General features: G+C 43.1%; 2 protein-coding genes across 4 annotated transcripts in view; both read left to right on the top strand.

The window, feature by feature from the left end:
- Positions 1-8,062, top strand: part of cntn1a (contactin 1a) — a 54,146-nt gene extending 46,084 nt beyond the window's left edge. For all 3 annotated transcript variants that reach the window (XM_076142332.1, XM_076142333.1, XM_076142334.1), the window contains exons 16-24: positions 60-215; positions 543-692; positions 1,283-1,353; positions 2,420-2,654; positions 3,698-3,801; positions 3,948-4,137; positions 4,229-4,341; positions 4,557-4,707; positions 5,811-8,062. In XM_076142332.1, the coding sequence (XP_075998447.1) occupies positions 60-215; positions 543-692; positions 1,283-1,353; positions 2,420-2,654; positions 3,698-3,801; positions 3,948-4,137; positions 4,229-4,341; positions 4,557-4,707; positions 5,811-5,887 (1,247 nt within the window). In that variant the 3' untranslated portion in view covers positions 5,888-8,062. The remainder of the gene's footprint in view (positions 1-59; positions 216-542; positions 693-1,282; positions 1,354-2,419; positions 2,655-3,697; positions 3,802-3,947; positions 4,138-4,228; positions 4,342-4,556; positions 4,708-5,810) is intronic.
- A 3,107-nt stretch (positions 8,063-11,169) lies between these two features.
- Positions 11,170-12,929, top strand: part of LOC142991726 (PDZ domain-containing RING finger protein 4-like) — a 95,067-nt gene continuing 93,307 nt past the window's right edge. The window contains exons 1-2 of the mRNA XM_076141812.1: positions 11,170-11,738; positions 12,321-12,404. Coding sequence (XP_075997927.1) covers positions 11,271-11,738; positions 12,321-12,404 — 552 coding nt within the window. The 5' untranslated portion in view covers positions 11,170-11,270. The remainder of the gene's footprint in view (positions 11,739-12,320; positions 12,405-12,929) is intronic.

Raw genomic sequence — 12,929 nt, 5'->3', positions numbered from 1 at the left:
CCTGTTCATCAACCCTCTTATCTCCTCTCTTGTCATGTTCCTCCTCTCCTCTCCCTAAGGTCCCCCTGGTCCGCCAGGTGGGGTGCGAGTGATAGACAAAAGAGAAAAGGCCGTTACTTTGCAGTGGAGCCGCGGTGCAGACAACCACACCCCCATCTCCAAATACACCATCCAGTACAGGGACTCCAAAGAGACTTGGAAGAATGCTACTACATGTGAGAACTACAGCGGCCTGACACAGTAGCTGGTCAAATAAACACTGCTAATTTAATGCTGAACTGTCATGTTGATGGTTTGGATCATACTGCATAGAAGAATGTAGCCTGACATTGGAGTTGATGAGTCTTAAAGATGGCTGAATTGTAATTTAGCTAGGCCACAAGGACTGGAAATATAGGAATGGGTTCCAAAAATGGACATTCATTGTTGTTGAAGGGATATTTTTGTTAAATTGCAGGACAGTGACACGTGTATTATAACATACTGCAGTACTGCCCTGAAATGTTGGCGTTGGGAAATTAAAATTGCACATTTCTCTGAAGCTCCTCCAGATATAGAGGGGAATGCAGAGGAAGCCACGGTGGAAGATCTGTTCCCGTGGACAGAATATGAGTTCAGGGTGATCGCCACAAACACTCTGGGCACAGGAGACCCCAGCAGCCCGTCGCCTAAAGTCACCACCAAGGATGCAAGTAAGATCACGGCCCAACATGATGCACAGAGGCTGCGCTGTGCTCTGAGGAAGGGTTGGAATAGCTAGAAAAGGTCATGGAAATGTGGTATGACGGTCCAGTTTTCCATTGTGTTTATTCATCATCCTGCTGCAACACTGTTTACTTACAGTATGTCAAGTATTGCTGTGGAAGAGAGTCAGCAGAAATTCAGTAGTCCTGCACTTCCTACAGCAAGAAGCACGAGGCCAGTGTCACCACAAACCTCTGCAAATGAGCACGTTGGTGAAACTGTATACTGAAAATCAATTATGAAATGGAAATCACAGGCCTACAGTAAACCTTTCAGAACGTAATAATCTGTATTTCAGAGTGACAAAGTAGACTGGAGGCAAAAGAAGAGAGCTCCTGTCTCTCTGCTCCCTCAGACTCAGCGGCGATGCTCCCATGTGAACATTAAGGTGTTGCACTTGGCACAGCTGAAGGCGCTGGTATTCGTCATAGTTTCAGTTGTGGTGCCAGGGGTTGGTTAGGACCTGTGGTGGGCTGGTGTTGTTTGTGTGGACTTGTAACATGTGGTATTACAGTTGTGCCCGTTGCTGTCTTTGTAGTTCCTATGGTTGGGCCCTCGGACGTCGGCGGCGGTGGAGGGACTAGCAGGGAACTGACCATCACTTGGACAGTAAGTCTGCGGTAATTTTCCTACTCTGTGTCAGGAAACAAGACACCCTTCATGTAAATGTGCACAGAACAGAGGCGAGCTGCTGAAATGATGCTACACCAACAGATGAAGACAATGCAATGAACTGAAGAAGCCTTTCGGATGAGATGCGAAACATCCTTAAATCCAGTTGCCTAAGATTTACTCTCCTTGGAAGATTAAGACTATAGTTGAGATTGTAAAGACAAGACGTCACAGATCTACAAGAAACCTCAGCAAGCAGAAACTGTATTTGAGAAATTTCAGTAGCAGCTTGATGCATTTTGTCCATGAAATGACAAAGAGCCATTTGTGTTTCCTCTACAGAAACATTACACAGGACACATTTCTGCTCTTCGTCAAACAAAATCCAAATGTGGACAAAATGGCACAAGGTTATATTTTGAGAAAGAAATGATAAAATAGCTTTTATGGCATTGTACTCATTTTGTGCATTAGAGAGTTAACTGTGATAAATCTGTTACGTATACTTAACCACACTCCTACAAGTTTCATGAAAATTGGAAACAAACCTACAGATGCAGGTGAAAACATAAATTCTCCCATGGTTATGTTCTAGCAGTATGTGTACGTATTTTCTATCTGTAGATAATGTTTGAGGATATCAGCAAGACAATCACAGCAACTAAAACCAAGGACTGATGTGAATCGTTAGCCTCCATTTCCCCCGCTGCAGCCTCTGATAGACGAGCTCTCGGGTGCAAATTGCCTTTCCTCGGCTGGGGCAAAGCAGTTTTATTCTTGACCAGCTGGTGCGTGAGGCGATGTGTTCAGAAGTTAGCGATTCCTGCTGCAGGCATGTCTCACTGTAACATATGGTGTGATGACAAAGCCTGAGGGCCAATGAGAGAAATGAGGCATGAGGACAGAACAGAGAGGGGCCGAGCTACTCACACAATCCAGTCATGGTGAAACACCGGCACTGTTTGTAAACACCTAGTGGACTTGTTGGGTATTGCATACTTATACATCTTCTGAACAACAACATATATATCGTTCAATTGATTCATATCTTTGTTGTCATTAGCCTGTCGAGCCTCAGTACTTCTATGGGGGTAACTTTGGTTACATTGTGGCCTTCAAACCCATCGATGGAACGGAGTGGAGGAAGGTGACGGTCGCAGACTCCCAGGCCAGGCGCTACGTCCACAAGGATTCCTCCATCCCTCCATCCACAAAGTTCCAAGTCAAAGTCAAACCGTTTAACAGCAGAGGAGAGGGACCCTACAGCCAAACGGCTGTCATTAACTCGGCACAGGACGGTAAGCACTGAAGAGATTTGCAGCTCTCCTAGTGAGGGAACAAGTGCCAAGAGTGATCTCATGTTGATGTCACAGATCATTCTGTTCCTGTTCGCTCAGCGTCACAGAGAAGGAGGAATTCTCCAATATGCCAACACTCTGCTATTTCAATCTGTCAGTGTCACCTACTTATCACTAGCACGGTTTGCTATGGAGTAGGATCCATTTAATAGTTCTCATGTATAGATGTGAGGAATTTTAATACCCCTTGAAAGTGAACCCATCTTTCTCTCTCTCTCTCTTTCTCTCCTGCTCCATTCTTTTGCCGTCAGCAGGGGGATTATCATGATCTATGTAGCATGAACCAGAAAGCTGATAATTCTCCCAAAGATGCAAAGCATTTAGCCTAGTTATTAACTTCCACTGACAGACAGCTGAGATAACGACTGGCAAATCAGACATGACGGGTTACAGTGATCTGCTGTTGCCTTGGTAACACACTTTTGGAACCCTGGGTGTCTATGTCTGAATTTTTTTTTGAGTCTGCTAACAGATTGCTCTCCAGCTGTGTGTGTGTGTGACCATATACTTTTGTGTGCATGCTGTGCATCCGTCTCTGCGTTCACCGTAATGTTACTATGTGATGGCTCGTTGGTCTAATTCCCACTGAGACCATTCAAGGACAGTTTCCTGGCATGTGCACTGTACACGCAGTACTACTGGCCCATAAGTCATGGAAATGTGTCTGCTGGCCTAGAAAGGAATGTGGGCAGAGAGACACTGCTGTCAATTTACTTGTTCTTTATAGTGATAGATACACATTACCAGAATGACGCTTAAGCACCACTGAGTGAAAAGTGCATTAGTAAGGCCAATTTACAAACACTGGGTAGCATAAGATTGTTTATGGTTGAAGTAATGGATCCATTAGGGTGTATGATGTACAAATGCTATTGTGATAGTGGAGGGAATGTGTTGTTGAAGGACATGTCCTTGAAGTTAGCGGAGTCACAGTTCTCTTACTGTAACCTACTCACCATGCTGCACCTGGTCCCTGTCCTCAGCTCCATCTGAACCCCCTGCCAGTTTCGACGGCAGAGCTCTGTCTGCCACAGAGGCCATGGTGTGGTGGCTGCCCCTCCCTCAGCATAATGTAGTTGGATACCAGGTCAGTCATCGTGTGTCATGCTTCCTTTTTGAGATAAGAATGTGCTATGTATGCAGCTTAGCTCTAGCTGTCTGGGTCTAGATGTCATCTGTACCTGAGCCCGATTTTAGGTTCTAGCAAACCCCTCTGTCCCCTGTGTGTCACAGTTGAAGTACTGGAGGGCTCAGGAGGACAATGAGGCCACAGCCCAGAGGGTGGAGGTGTCCGGCATAGAGAACCACACCAGGATAGACGGCATGAAGCCCAACTCCCACTACCTTATCGAGATCCGGGCGTACAACTCTGCAGGATATGGGCCAGCCAGCCCGCACCTCCAGCTGCACACCAAGAGAGCTCGTATGTAGTCATCTGAAGCAGCTCATCATTAACATAAAATTGATTCTATGGTGACTCCTCATGACACTCATGTTTTGCTTTTTGTCACCAGCTCCAAGTCAACCTCCCAGAATAATAGGTAAAAAGTTGAAGCCCATGTCTTGGAATGTAGCCTGGGAACATGTGGAGCCCCTCGCCAATGAGGCGTCAATAGACGGCTACAAAGTAAGTACAATGGATTTTGTTTTCATCTTCCTTTGTGCTCGTCTTCATTTCTTAATATTATATCACACATTTCTTAACATGACACTATTGTTTATTTTTAATGTAGATAATTGCCTTTGTCTCTGAAGTCAAACATTGGTTGTGAGGAACCTTACTGTATATTCCTTATACTAAATGTCTGCATGTGTGCGTGTGTGTGTGTCTGTGTTCTGTAGGTGCTGTTCAGAAACCAAACTTCACACATTCTGTTCACAACCAACAAGCGGTCAATAGATATTCCCCTGCCCATAGAGAGTGACTCTGTGGTGGAGATCCGGGCACACACAGAGGGAGGGGATGGGGCTGTGTCACGGATCGAAATCCTTGGTAAACACATTTACTTGTCTGGTTGATTCAGATTTCAGATTCAAACGTTAATTGTAACACTATTATTGTTTCTGTGACATCGCGGCTATTATGTTTTAAGTTAATGATCCCCCTGTTTATTCTTGTTTATTGCATCCAAAGTTGTAATGTATGTAACTGTGTCGGCTTGACAACCTGTTGCCTACTTCCACTTGCCAAATAACTTAATTTGTGGCCTGTTGGTCATAAATCTAGGGACACTGAATCTAACATTAAATCGCTCATTTTTAGATGCATTTTGAATGAATTTTGGTAGCCCACTAATTTTTTATTATTATTATTATGCATTGTGTTTTTCAAGCATGGTTCATCACCTTAAGCTAAAAACCTGTGGAACCTTTTAGAATAGTTAGCCTCATTTAGTTCTGCCGGGGAGCTTTCATTCAAAATATATCAGCGTTTCATTTCATATACATGTATACCGGGTTTAATTTCACACCAGCGGAACAAAAATGAAGAAAGCTCTCTGTTACCATCTCAGGTTGTAGAGCCATAGAGTTGAGGTAACATGTGTGTGACTGTTCCCGGCCTGTCATCTGCTAGTGAGATTATTCCAGGTTCAAAGTTAGTGGTAGGTTATCATCTGTCAGAGCCGGTGCGTTCCCATGGGCCCGAGCAGAGCTGTCACTTCAGGTTTCATACCTTAGATTGGAAAGGCTAAGATGGCAAATTCTACGATCCGTGACTAAAGCCTGGTGATAGCCCATTGACTAGATCCCCTCAACGGCAGCTGGACTGACAGGCCAGCCGGCTAGCTGGCTGGAGAAGGTCTTAAGCCTCTGTAATTGATCTTGATGAGTTGAGGAAACCCCTCCCGTGGTTTTCCTTATCCCTTATCGCTCAGTCCAGACTCACCTGACAGCTTGATTTCACAGACGCAGGAATTTAAGCCATGGGGGGATTTCAAATGCAGGGGATTGACAAATAGAGGGGCATTTAAGGTGATCTCCACACACACGGGGTATAGAACACACTTCACACAGCAAAAACTCTCTCTTAGTATGATGGATGAGTGTGAGGCACTTGAGGGATTTGGAGTTAAAAAATGTCTCTTTGTCTCTTAGGTGCAAGAGCCACGGTTGCCCAGTCTCTCAGTGTAATCTCCCTGCTCCTGGTGGCCCTCTTCTGCCTGGACCTCTGAATGTAGCACCATCTTTGTCTTCACATCTGGTGAAGGAGACTCTTTAAGGTTGATGCTCAAAAAGAACTTTTTCCACAAACTTTTGATTCCGCCCTGTAACCAGGATGTCATATTCCAACCCTCCCTTCTGGAATATGTTTGTGGAAAACAGACACAGAAAAAGAGAAATTGGAAAAGGACAAAGACATCTCTTGTTTAATTTCTACAAAAGGCCTCTTTGGGGGAGCATCAAAGGAGTTCTGTCAATGTTTTAAATATGCCTTATAGAAATGATTGCACTTATCTTTCACAATTAGCTGTTTAAAACAAGTAAAGCCCGTATGTGTGGACTCTACACTTTGGCACGACTGGCTGTTATCTGCATCCTGAAACTGACTTTTCTGATATGGATAGTATACAGTATGTTCAGAAGTGTAGGCTTCACTCGGTGTGTGGAGTTTTGGACGATCTATCCGCATTGCATTCCATATAAGCTAAAAATATAAAACAGCTGTGAAGGATAAGTGTATGACTTTATGAAATTGTCTTTATGTGATTCTTTTCTTGCTATTCAGTGGCATTCCTTCTGTTTTCTTTTCAAATGAAGCACATTCCCTGTTACAGTCAAAGCAAATTGCACAAGTCATTTTATTAACAAGCATCATAGAGACAACAACCAGTGTCTGATTTATTGGAATCTGCTCTCTAATATACTCAAGATGTTTCAAAGTTGAAGAAAAAGAGATTGTTTTGACCCGCAGTTAATAATTATCAAAAACCTGAATGTGCTGTATTAGTAGAATACACTTTGTGCATGTTGATATTGTTATGTGGAAGCTAAAACCTGAACTGGCACACAAAAGGCAGATGTGTGAGATGGGTGAGGTACATGGGTCCACATTTGTGTAGACGAACGTGAAGCAAAATAACTCTATAACATTTTGGATTAATCCGCACTGTAGCCAACAGTGTTAGAATGGCCATTGATTGGTTCTGATTTGCTGGCGGCCTCTGGTTACATTTGTAAATCTGCAGTGGCTTTTGTTTTGACTGTATCACCAGAACTGCTGTGGTAAGCGCTGTTGCTTTGTAAAGAGTGTTTTGTTTGCCATCTGCATTTTCATTTCATCTCTCTCTTTTATGGCTTCGTGTGAGAGTCGCTATTAACAGCCGGAGTGAACGGTATGGACGCTCATACCATTACATAATTGTGCAATGTCTGATCCATCAGTGGGTGTTTTATATTTTCTAATAAGACAACTTGCCTAGCTCTTATAACAGTAATCTAGTGTATTTAGTTTTTCATAATCTGGTGCGATAAGTAAAGCCATTTATGTCTGTAAGAGTGGATCCAAAGCTCATGAAGTTTGTTTTATCTGCAGCATTATTTTTTGTCTTTTTATTAACATGTAATCAGAGCTATTTAAACATAATCAACTGCTGTTGTTTATGTTTATTAGTATTGATATTATTATTATATCTGTATGTCATGATGACCCATCATTGGTTGGAGACTAAAAGTTTATTTACCCCCCAAGTGGTGGGGGGAAAAAAATGCTGCGTTTTGATTCTGGATTGATTTTGTGATGCTAGCCATGCTTTTACATTGTGACTATATCAACATCCACCACAAAGTGCTTTTCCCAGTGTCCCCACATGCAACAAATCATAGAAAACAGTTGCCAAATGCATGAATGCCTTGAACTTTGACATTTTGGAGAAAGCAGCAGCCTTTCATTCTAACATGCATGACCTTGGAAAACAAGATGGTACACTTACTTTGCAACAACTGACTTTTCAACCTCTCAGCATCATGCGAAAAACATTCCATTCCCAGGTGATGTCCCTTTATGTCAGAGACAGAGAAAATGTAGATTACCCATTATGTGCATTATCTGTGACGCTTCATTAAGCCACTCGTCTCATCAGAAGGGTTTGGGAAAGGAGTTTCTGGAGAGGAATTCTTCATCTGCTGTAAGGAGTCCCACTCATTTTCAAGTTCCGAAATGCTCCCGCAGTCTCATGCACAACGTTGTGGGATTTGGTGGCATCACTGGTTTGCAGTGGTAGCAAGTTTGGCTCTTTGCTGAACTTCAGTGACTCACTTCACATGAATGGCACATGTGAGGGATGAAACTGGAACTTCTCATTGTCTGGACGGAAAAAGGAACAATTAAAGCATAGTTAACTAATAAACTGGTGTGTTTTCTTCTTGTTTTCTTGTGGGTTTCACTGTATAATTAACTTCATAAGAAGTAGAACTTTCAGGCCAAAAAGACTTTGAGGCTCAAGACAGAGTGATTTGGGCTCTAATAAGAATTAATCTGCATTTCCAATAGTTTAGTAGCTAAGCAGATGAGATGATGACCCTGCCAACTCATAACACAGCCCAGCTTCTATTATCATCACCCAGTGCCACTTTAGCTGAAGTTGCTGTACACCATTTTATTTATTGGTTTTCTCAAGCTCAAAGCTCTCAAGCTCAGATCCGCTGTTGCATTGTTTTAGTTAGCATACTTCTAAAAATGTTGCTTGCTGGTTGTTTCACAATAGTAGGTCACGCAAACAATTGGTGTGTCCAGTCTCTCCGGCCTGTGACATCACGGTGCCCTTCACTTCATTCAAGAACATTTTTGGTGCCCAGAGCGTCAGCGCAGGAAGTGTTTCTTTTTCCCAGGAGCCCCAGTGTGTCCAAGGCAGAAACACTCTGAACACTTGGCTCCAGCAGCAGCAGCACCAGCCTGGTCTTTGGTTGCATCACTGCGACCCAACCAGGCATGACAGTCACATTTGGACCAGTTACAGTCAGATGGATGTGTCAAACGTAGACAAGACAAAAGACCAAAGTTCTTCAGGCTACACTGTTCACCTTCCTTTTCTTTCATCCTACATCTTTTGGGCTACACTGGGGCCTTTATAGCTCAAGTAGAAATGTCTAAATCCAGGTGCTGCCGTTGAGGAATCTGTGTCTCAAACATGACATACACTCTAAACTGCATACATACATTTAAGTTTGCAAGTCTAAGTCTTTCCCAACTCTGTACCCTAAACTCAAATTCACCCCTTTTTCTTATGAAGCGGCGCTAGTGTAGGTAGAGAAAGTGCCTAGTTTAGCAATAAAAACCACAGCATTGTAGAAATGACCGCTTGAATTTGTCATAATAGCCTGCTGCAGAGCAATGTTAGCTTTGGCTGAACCTTTTGTGCTGAACTAGCATTGTGGATTTGTCTCCTATTAATTGGAATGCACCGTAAGCTGGAGCTGCCTGTCCCATGTGAAGACAGAGAAATGACAGAAAAGCCAAAAAAAAAACTCCCTACAAGCGTTCTGAGCAAAGAGTCTACTCCATACATACGCTTAAAATCACACACACACACAGACACACACACACAGGCTATGATATAGTAATCACAGGTGTTGACAGCTCTTGTAGGGACTTTTGGTCATATGGAGCACTATTTAGCAAAATGTACTTGTATAGCTTTTAACCAACATGATGTCATAATAGTCCATTTCCCTGACTGCACATCACACTAAAACCCTAAAAAGATTTGTTTCCACATGCTGAATAGTGATCCACCTGATTAGAAAACAGAATCGGATGTGTATAATCAATGTTTTGATCAGTTACAAAGCCTTACAGTGGCATTTGGCTTTTGTCATTGCGGCTCCGCACCTTCGACAGAATTTTAAGAACTGTGTGTCCTGTCTTAGATATGGAGATATGTAGTATTATCTATGATTGATGAGCTCATTCCTTTGTCAACTTATCTTTTTTCAGCAATCTTTGTCCTCCATTACATGTCTCGTTTTTCAGTGAGAACCAGCTGTTTTGTTTCCTATCAGCTTTCCACCAGATGGAAAGCAGATTGACATAACTTGACTTCACTTTGCATTAGGGGCAGATCAAATGATATAGGCTTAGATTCTCATTGAACTTAAGGTCTTATTGGTGATTCGCTGAAATCAATTGGCAGAGAGAACAACAGCCTTTTCCCTGTGATTTCTTCCCAGATCCCTGCCTAATCAGTCCAAGCATATGGCCTGAACGATAGGCCTGATCCTGATTGCAGGTGTTGTCTGTGCCACCCCACCCTGCACCCTCACACACGTTATAATCAACATTACCAAGATACTACTTGGCTCAGTCTGAATTCACTTCTAGATTTCAAATTCAGCAAAGCACCTTTTACTTTTTACTTCTATTAAGTTTTAATATTAGGTTTCACTCTCTTTTCAGTGATTGACAATAAATAAATACATTCTTCTGATCTTCTCGGACATGTGCTTTACCCGACAGGTGCTCCATCCCAGGACAGATTGCGCTATTGTCTTTGTAAAGCTGCACATGCTTCTTCGACAGCTCAGACAACACAAAACATAGTTTCAAGCGATGCACACCAGACCAGAACCAGACTGCTTAGCTGGGGGCCCTGAAACGTGACGCCCTAGCCGAGATGCTCGCAGTATGTCATGCTGTGTCAGGCAGTAACACTGGCCTGGTCTCAGGGAGGAAAGGCTTCATCACTACAAGTCTCCATACAGAGATTGTGTTACATTCGGCTTTTAACTGGTGAAGGACAATCCCCTCAATACATTTTCTGAGAAACTTTGTGACCTGGGAATGTTTGCAAAACACACTGTATGAAGTCTAAGTAAAGAGAAGTTAATCCCAGTGATTGTAGGGATCATGGCTGTCATGTCCACACAATCTGATCTTAAGAATCAAACTTTAGATCAATGTATCTATGTCAATTCACAGAATGTACATCTTAGGTCATTTAGAGTTAAACTGAAGAAGCTCCTCGAATGTCCATTTGCCTGAGTATTAACCTTCTTCACCTGGATGACCGAGAACCTTTACTGTCATTCAGAGTGGAGGCGCCCTCTGCTGGTGACTTTCGATGCCACACATCACAAAATTCACATCTAAGGTGGCCAAACTTTTAATTTAAGATGCCTGGTGATTATGGTTCTGTTTGTATTAAATTCATGTGAAATTCAAAATATAGTACAAAACTTACAACGTTATGACATCATTAGCAGAGTTGGGGACGTGCTGAGCAACAAGCTGTGAAGCAATCAGCTTATCTAGTAAATTTGGTAACTATTAATATTATTGTCATTATTTTTTGCTTTGAGAGTAAAAAAGTACAAATATTTCCATTTGAAAAAGCTTGAATGGAGTTAAATACTTTTTCTCAGGAGTTTGTAATGTAGCTAACTATTAGAGTAGCATGTAGCTTCCCCGGCAGTTGCAGCAGATCAGAGCGCGCAGCCTCAGAGCTTTTCGTGTCTTCACAGGACCCTGAAGTTCTCTGCCCTCACACTTGATCACGGGTGTGAGGAGGAGCGCTTCATGTGAGCTCCAGTCTGAACACACATACACACACTCACGCTCCCATGAGCTCAGACCTGTGGAAGAACTTTGTGATAATTCCCGCTGCTACTGCGGAGAAAAGTTCACCGCGAACTATGCGCGCTGATTGTCCAACTCCTTGCGGGGAGAAGGAGCCGGGCGGCGGGATGTATTCACCAACGCAGCCGGATTTAGCCGATCGTGACGTGGGTGTTTGTGAGAAAGGCTGCGGGCTCCTGCTGCCCCGTGGGGACGCCGACAAAACGAGCCGCCACTGCTGCGTGGACGCGCTTCGCCTGGTGGCCGATGAGCTCGAAGAGAGAAGCGCCACTTTGGAGCATGAAGTCCGCATGGCGAGGCTCAGGTGGAACCGCAGGGAGCAGCTCCTCCTGGCCCAGGTGTCCCGCCTGCAGGACCAGGCGCAGCTGGCCGCTCTCCGGTACGAGAGGAAGCTGCAGCATTACACTCTGCACGTCAGCAGCGTCTCACAGCGGCTCACCGGCTCCTACAAGGTGAGAGGGGGAATCAGCATCGATCCATCTGCGATCGATAATTTTAGATTACACTTAAACACCACAGAGCGCCACACAAACACAACCTGAAAAACTCAGGTACATTTACTTCTGAAGCCTGTGCTTGATTTGGGAATCAATGAACGTTATCTTAATGTAATTATAATCCCTGTCACCTGTTTAAAAGCTAAATCAAAGTTGTAGTTGTACTTTTCCCCCCATATTATAAAGTTGGGTAAAACTACATTAAACTGTAAATACTTGAAATTCTGTCTTAAATCAACAGATTTTTGCCATCAAACACTTTTATAGTTATGTTTTGTTTTAGGTGTAGTTGTTTTTATTAGGTAAATCTGAGGTTTTGTAGGTGATTGTATTGTTTTTGCTTGCTTTCTCTGCTCTCATCACACATAAAAATCATATGTTGTCTAATAACTTTTAGATTTTGGTGTTTCAAGTATCTGTGTATATAGTTGGACATTCTCTTAGCTTACCCCCACAAAAACTACATCAATTTCTGGTCATAAGTAATGGGATTTGACAGAATACGACCTATTTTAACACTTGTGTATGTATTGACAGCGTGGTAACCTGCAGTGCCAGATACCAGAGGAAGCAGCAGAATGTGCAGAGGGAGAGCCACAGGAACAAGACAGAGCACACAAGGTAGACACACAAAGCTGATCTTAAGAGACATTTACACAACATACATTTAGGAGCCATTTCCCAAACTGTGTGTGTGTGTGTGTTCCAGTAGGATTGAGGTTATCAATGAACCACGGCAGATTAACCAATGTTGTTGATATTGGGATGAAGGTAAATGTTTCTAGGCGCCGCAGCCTTTTGTGCGTTGGGGATTCAGTAATGCTTGCATTTATACTTTACCTGCTGTCTCAGCCGCGGCTTAACCTCGCCAGACAAATCTGTGTGTACATATTGACTGTGGGCTCCCCTGTATTGTTATTGCTATGAAATTGTAGCAAAGTCTTGTTAAAGGAAGCTTAAAGTTGGTAATCTCACATCACTCCCAGCTTGTCGTCTGATGCAAGTGTGTGTTTTTATCTGACATCATTTTCTGGCAATGTTTTCCAAAACCTTCTTTGAGCTTTTTCTTGGTAGAGTGTGTTTCCCCCCTTTTGGCAAACCTTCCAGTCAGCTCACCTGATCACATTTCACTGAGAATCACTGTGT

Source organism: Genypterus blacodes, unplaced genomic scaffold (assembly GCF_046128005.1).
Source record: "Genypterus blacodes isolate CSIRO-AG114 ecotype Tasmania unplaced genomic scaffold, CSIRO-AGI_Gbla_v1 ptg000021l_1, whole genome shotgun sequence".
Taxonomy (NCBI): Eukaryota; Metazoa; Chordata; class Actinopteri; order Ophidiiformes; family Ophidiidae; genus Genypterus; species Genypterus blacodes.
The sequence above is the reverse complement of the archived record's forward strand: the minus strand, read 5'-3'. Positions and strand labels throughout refer to the sequence as shown.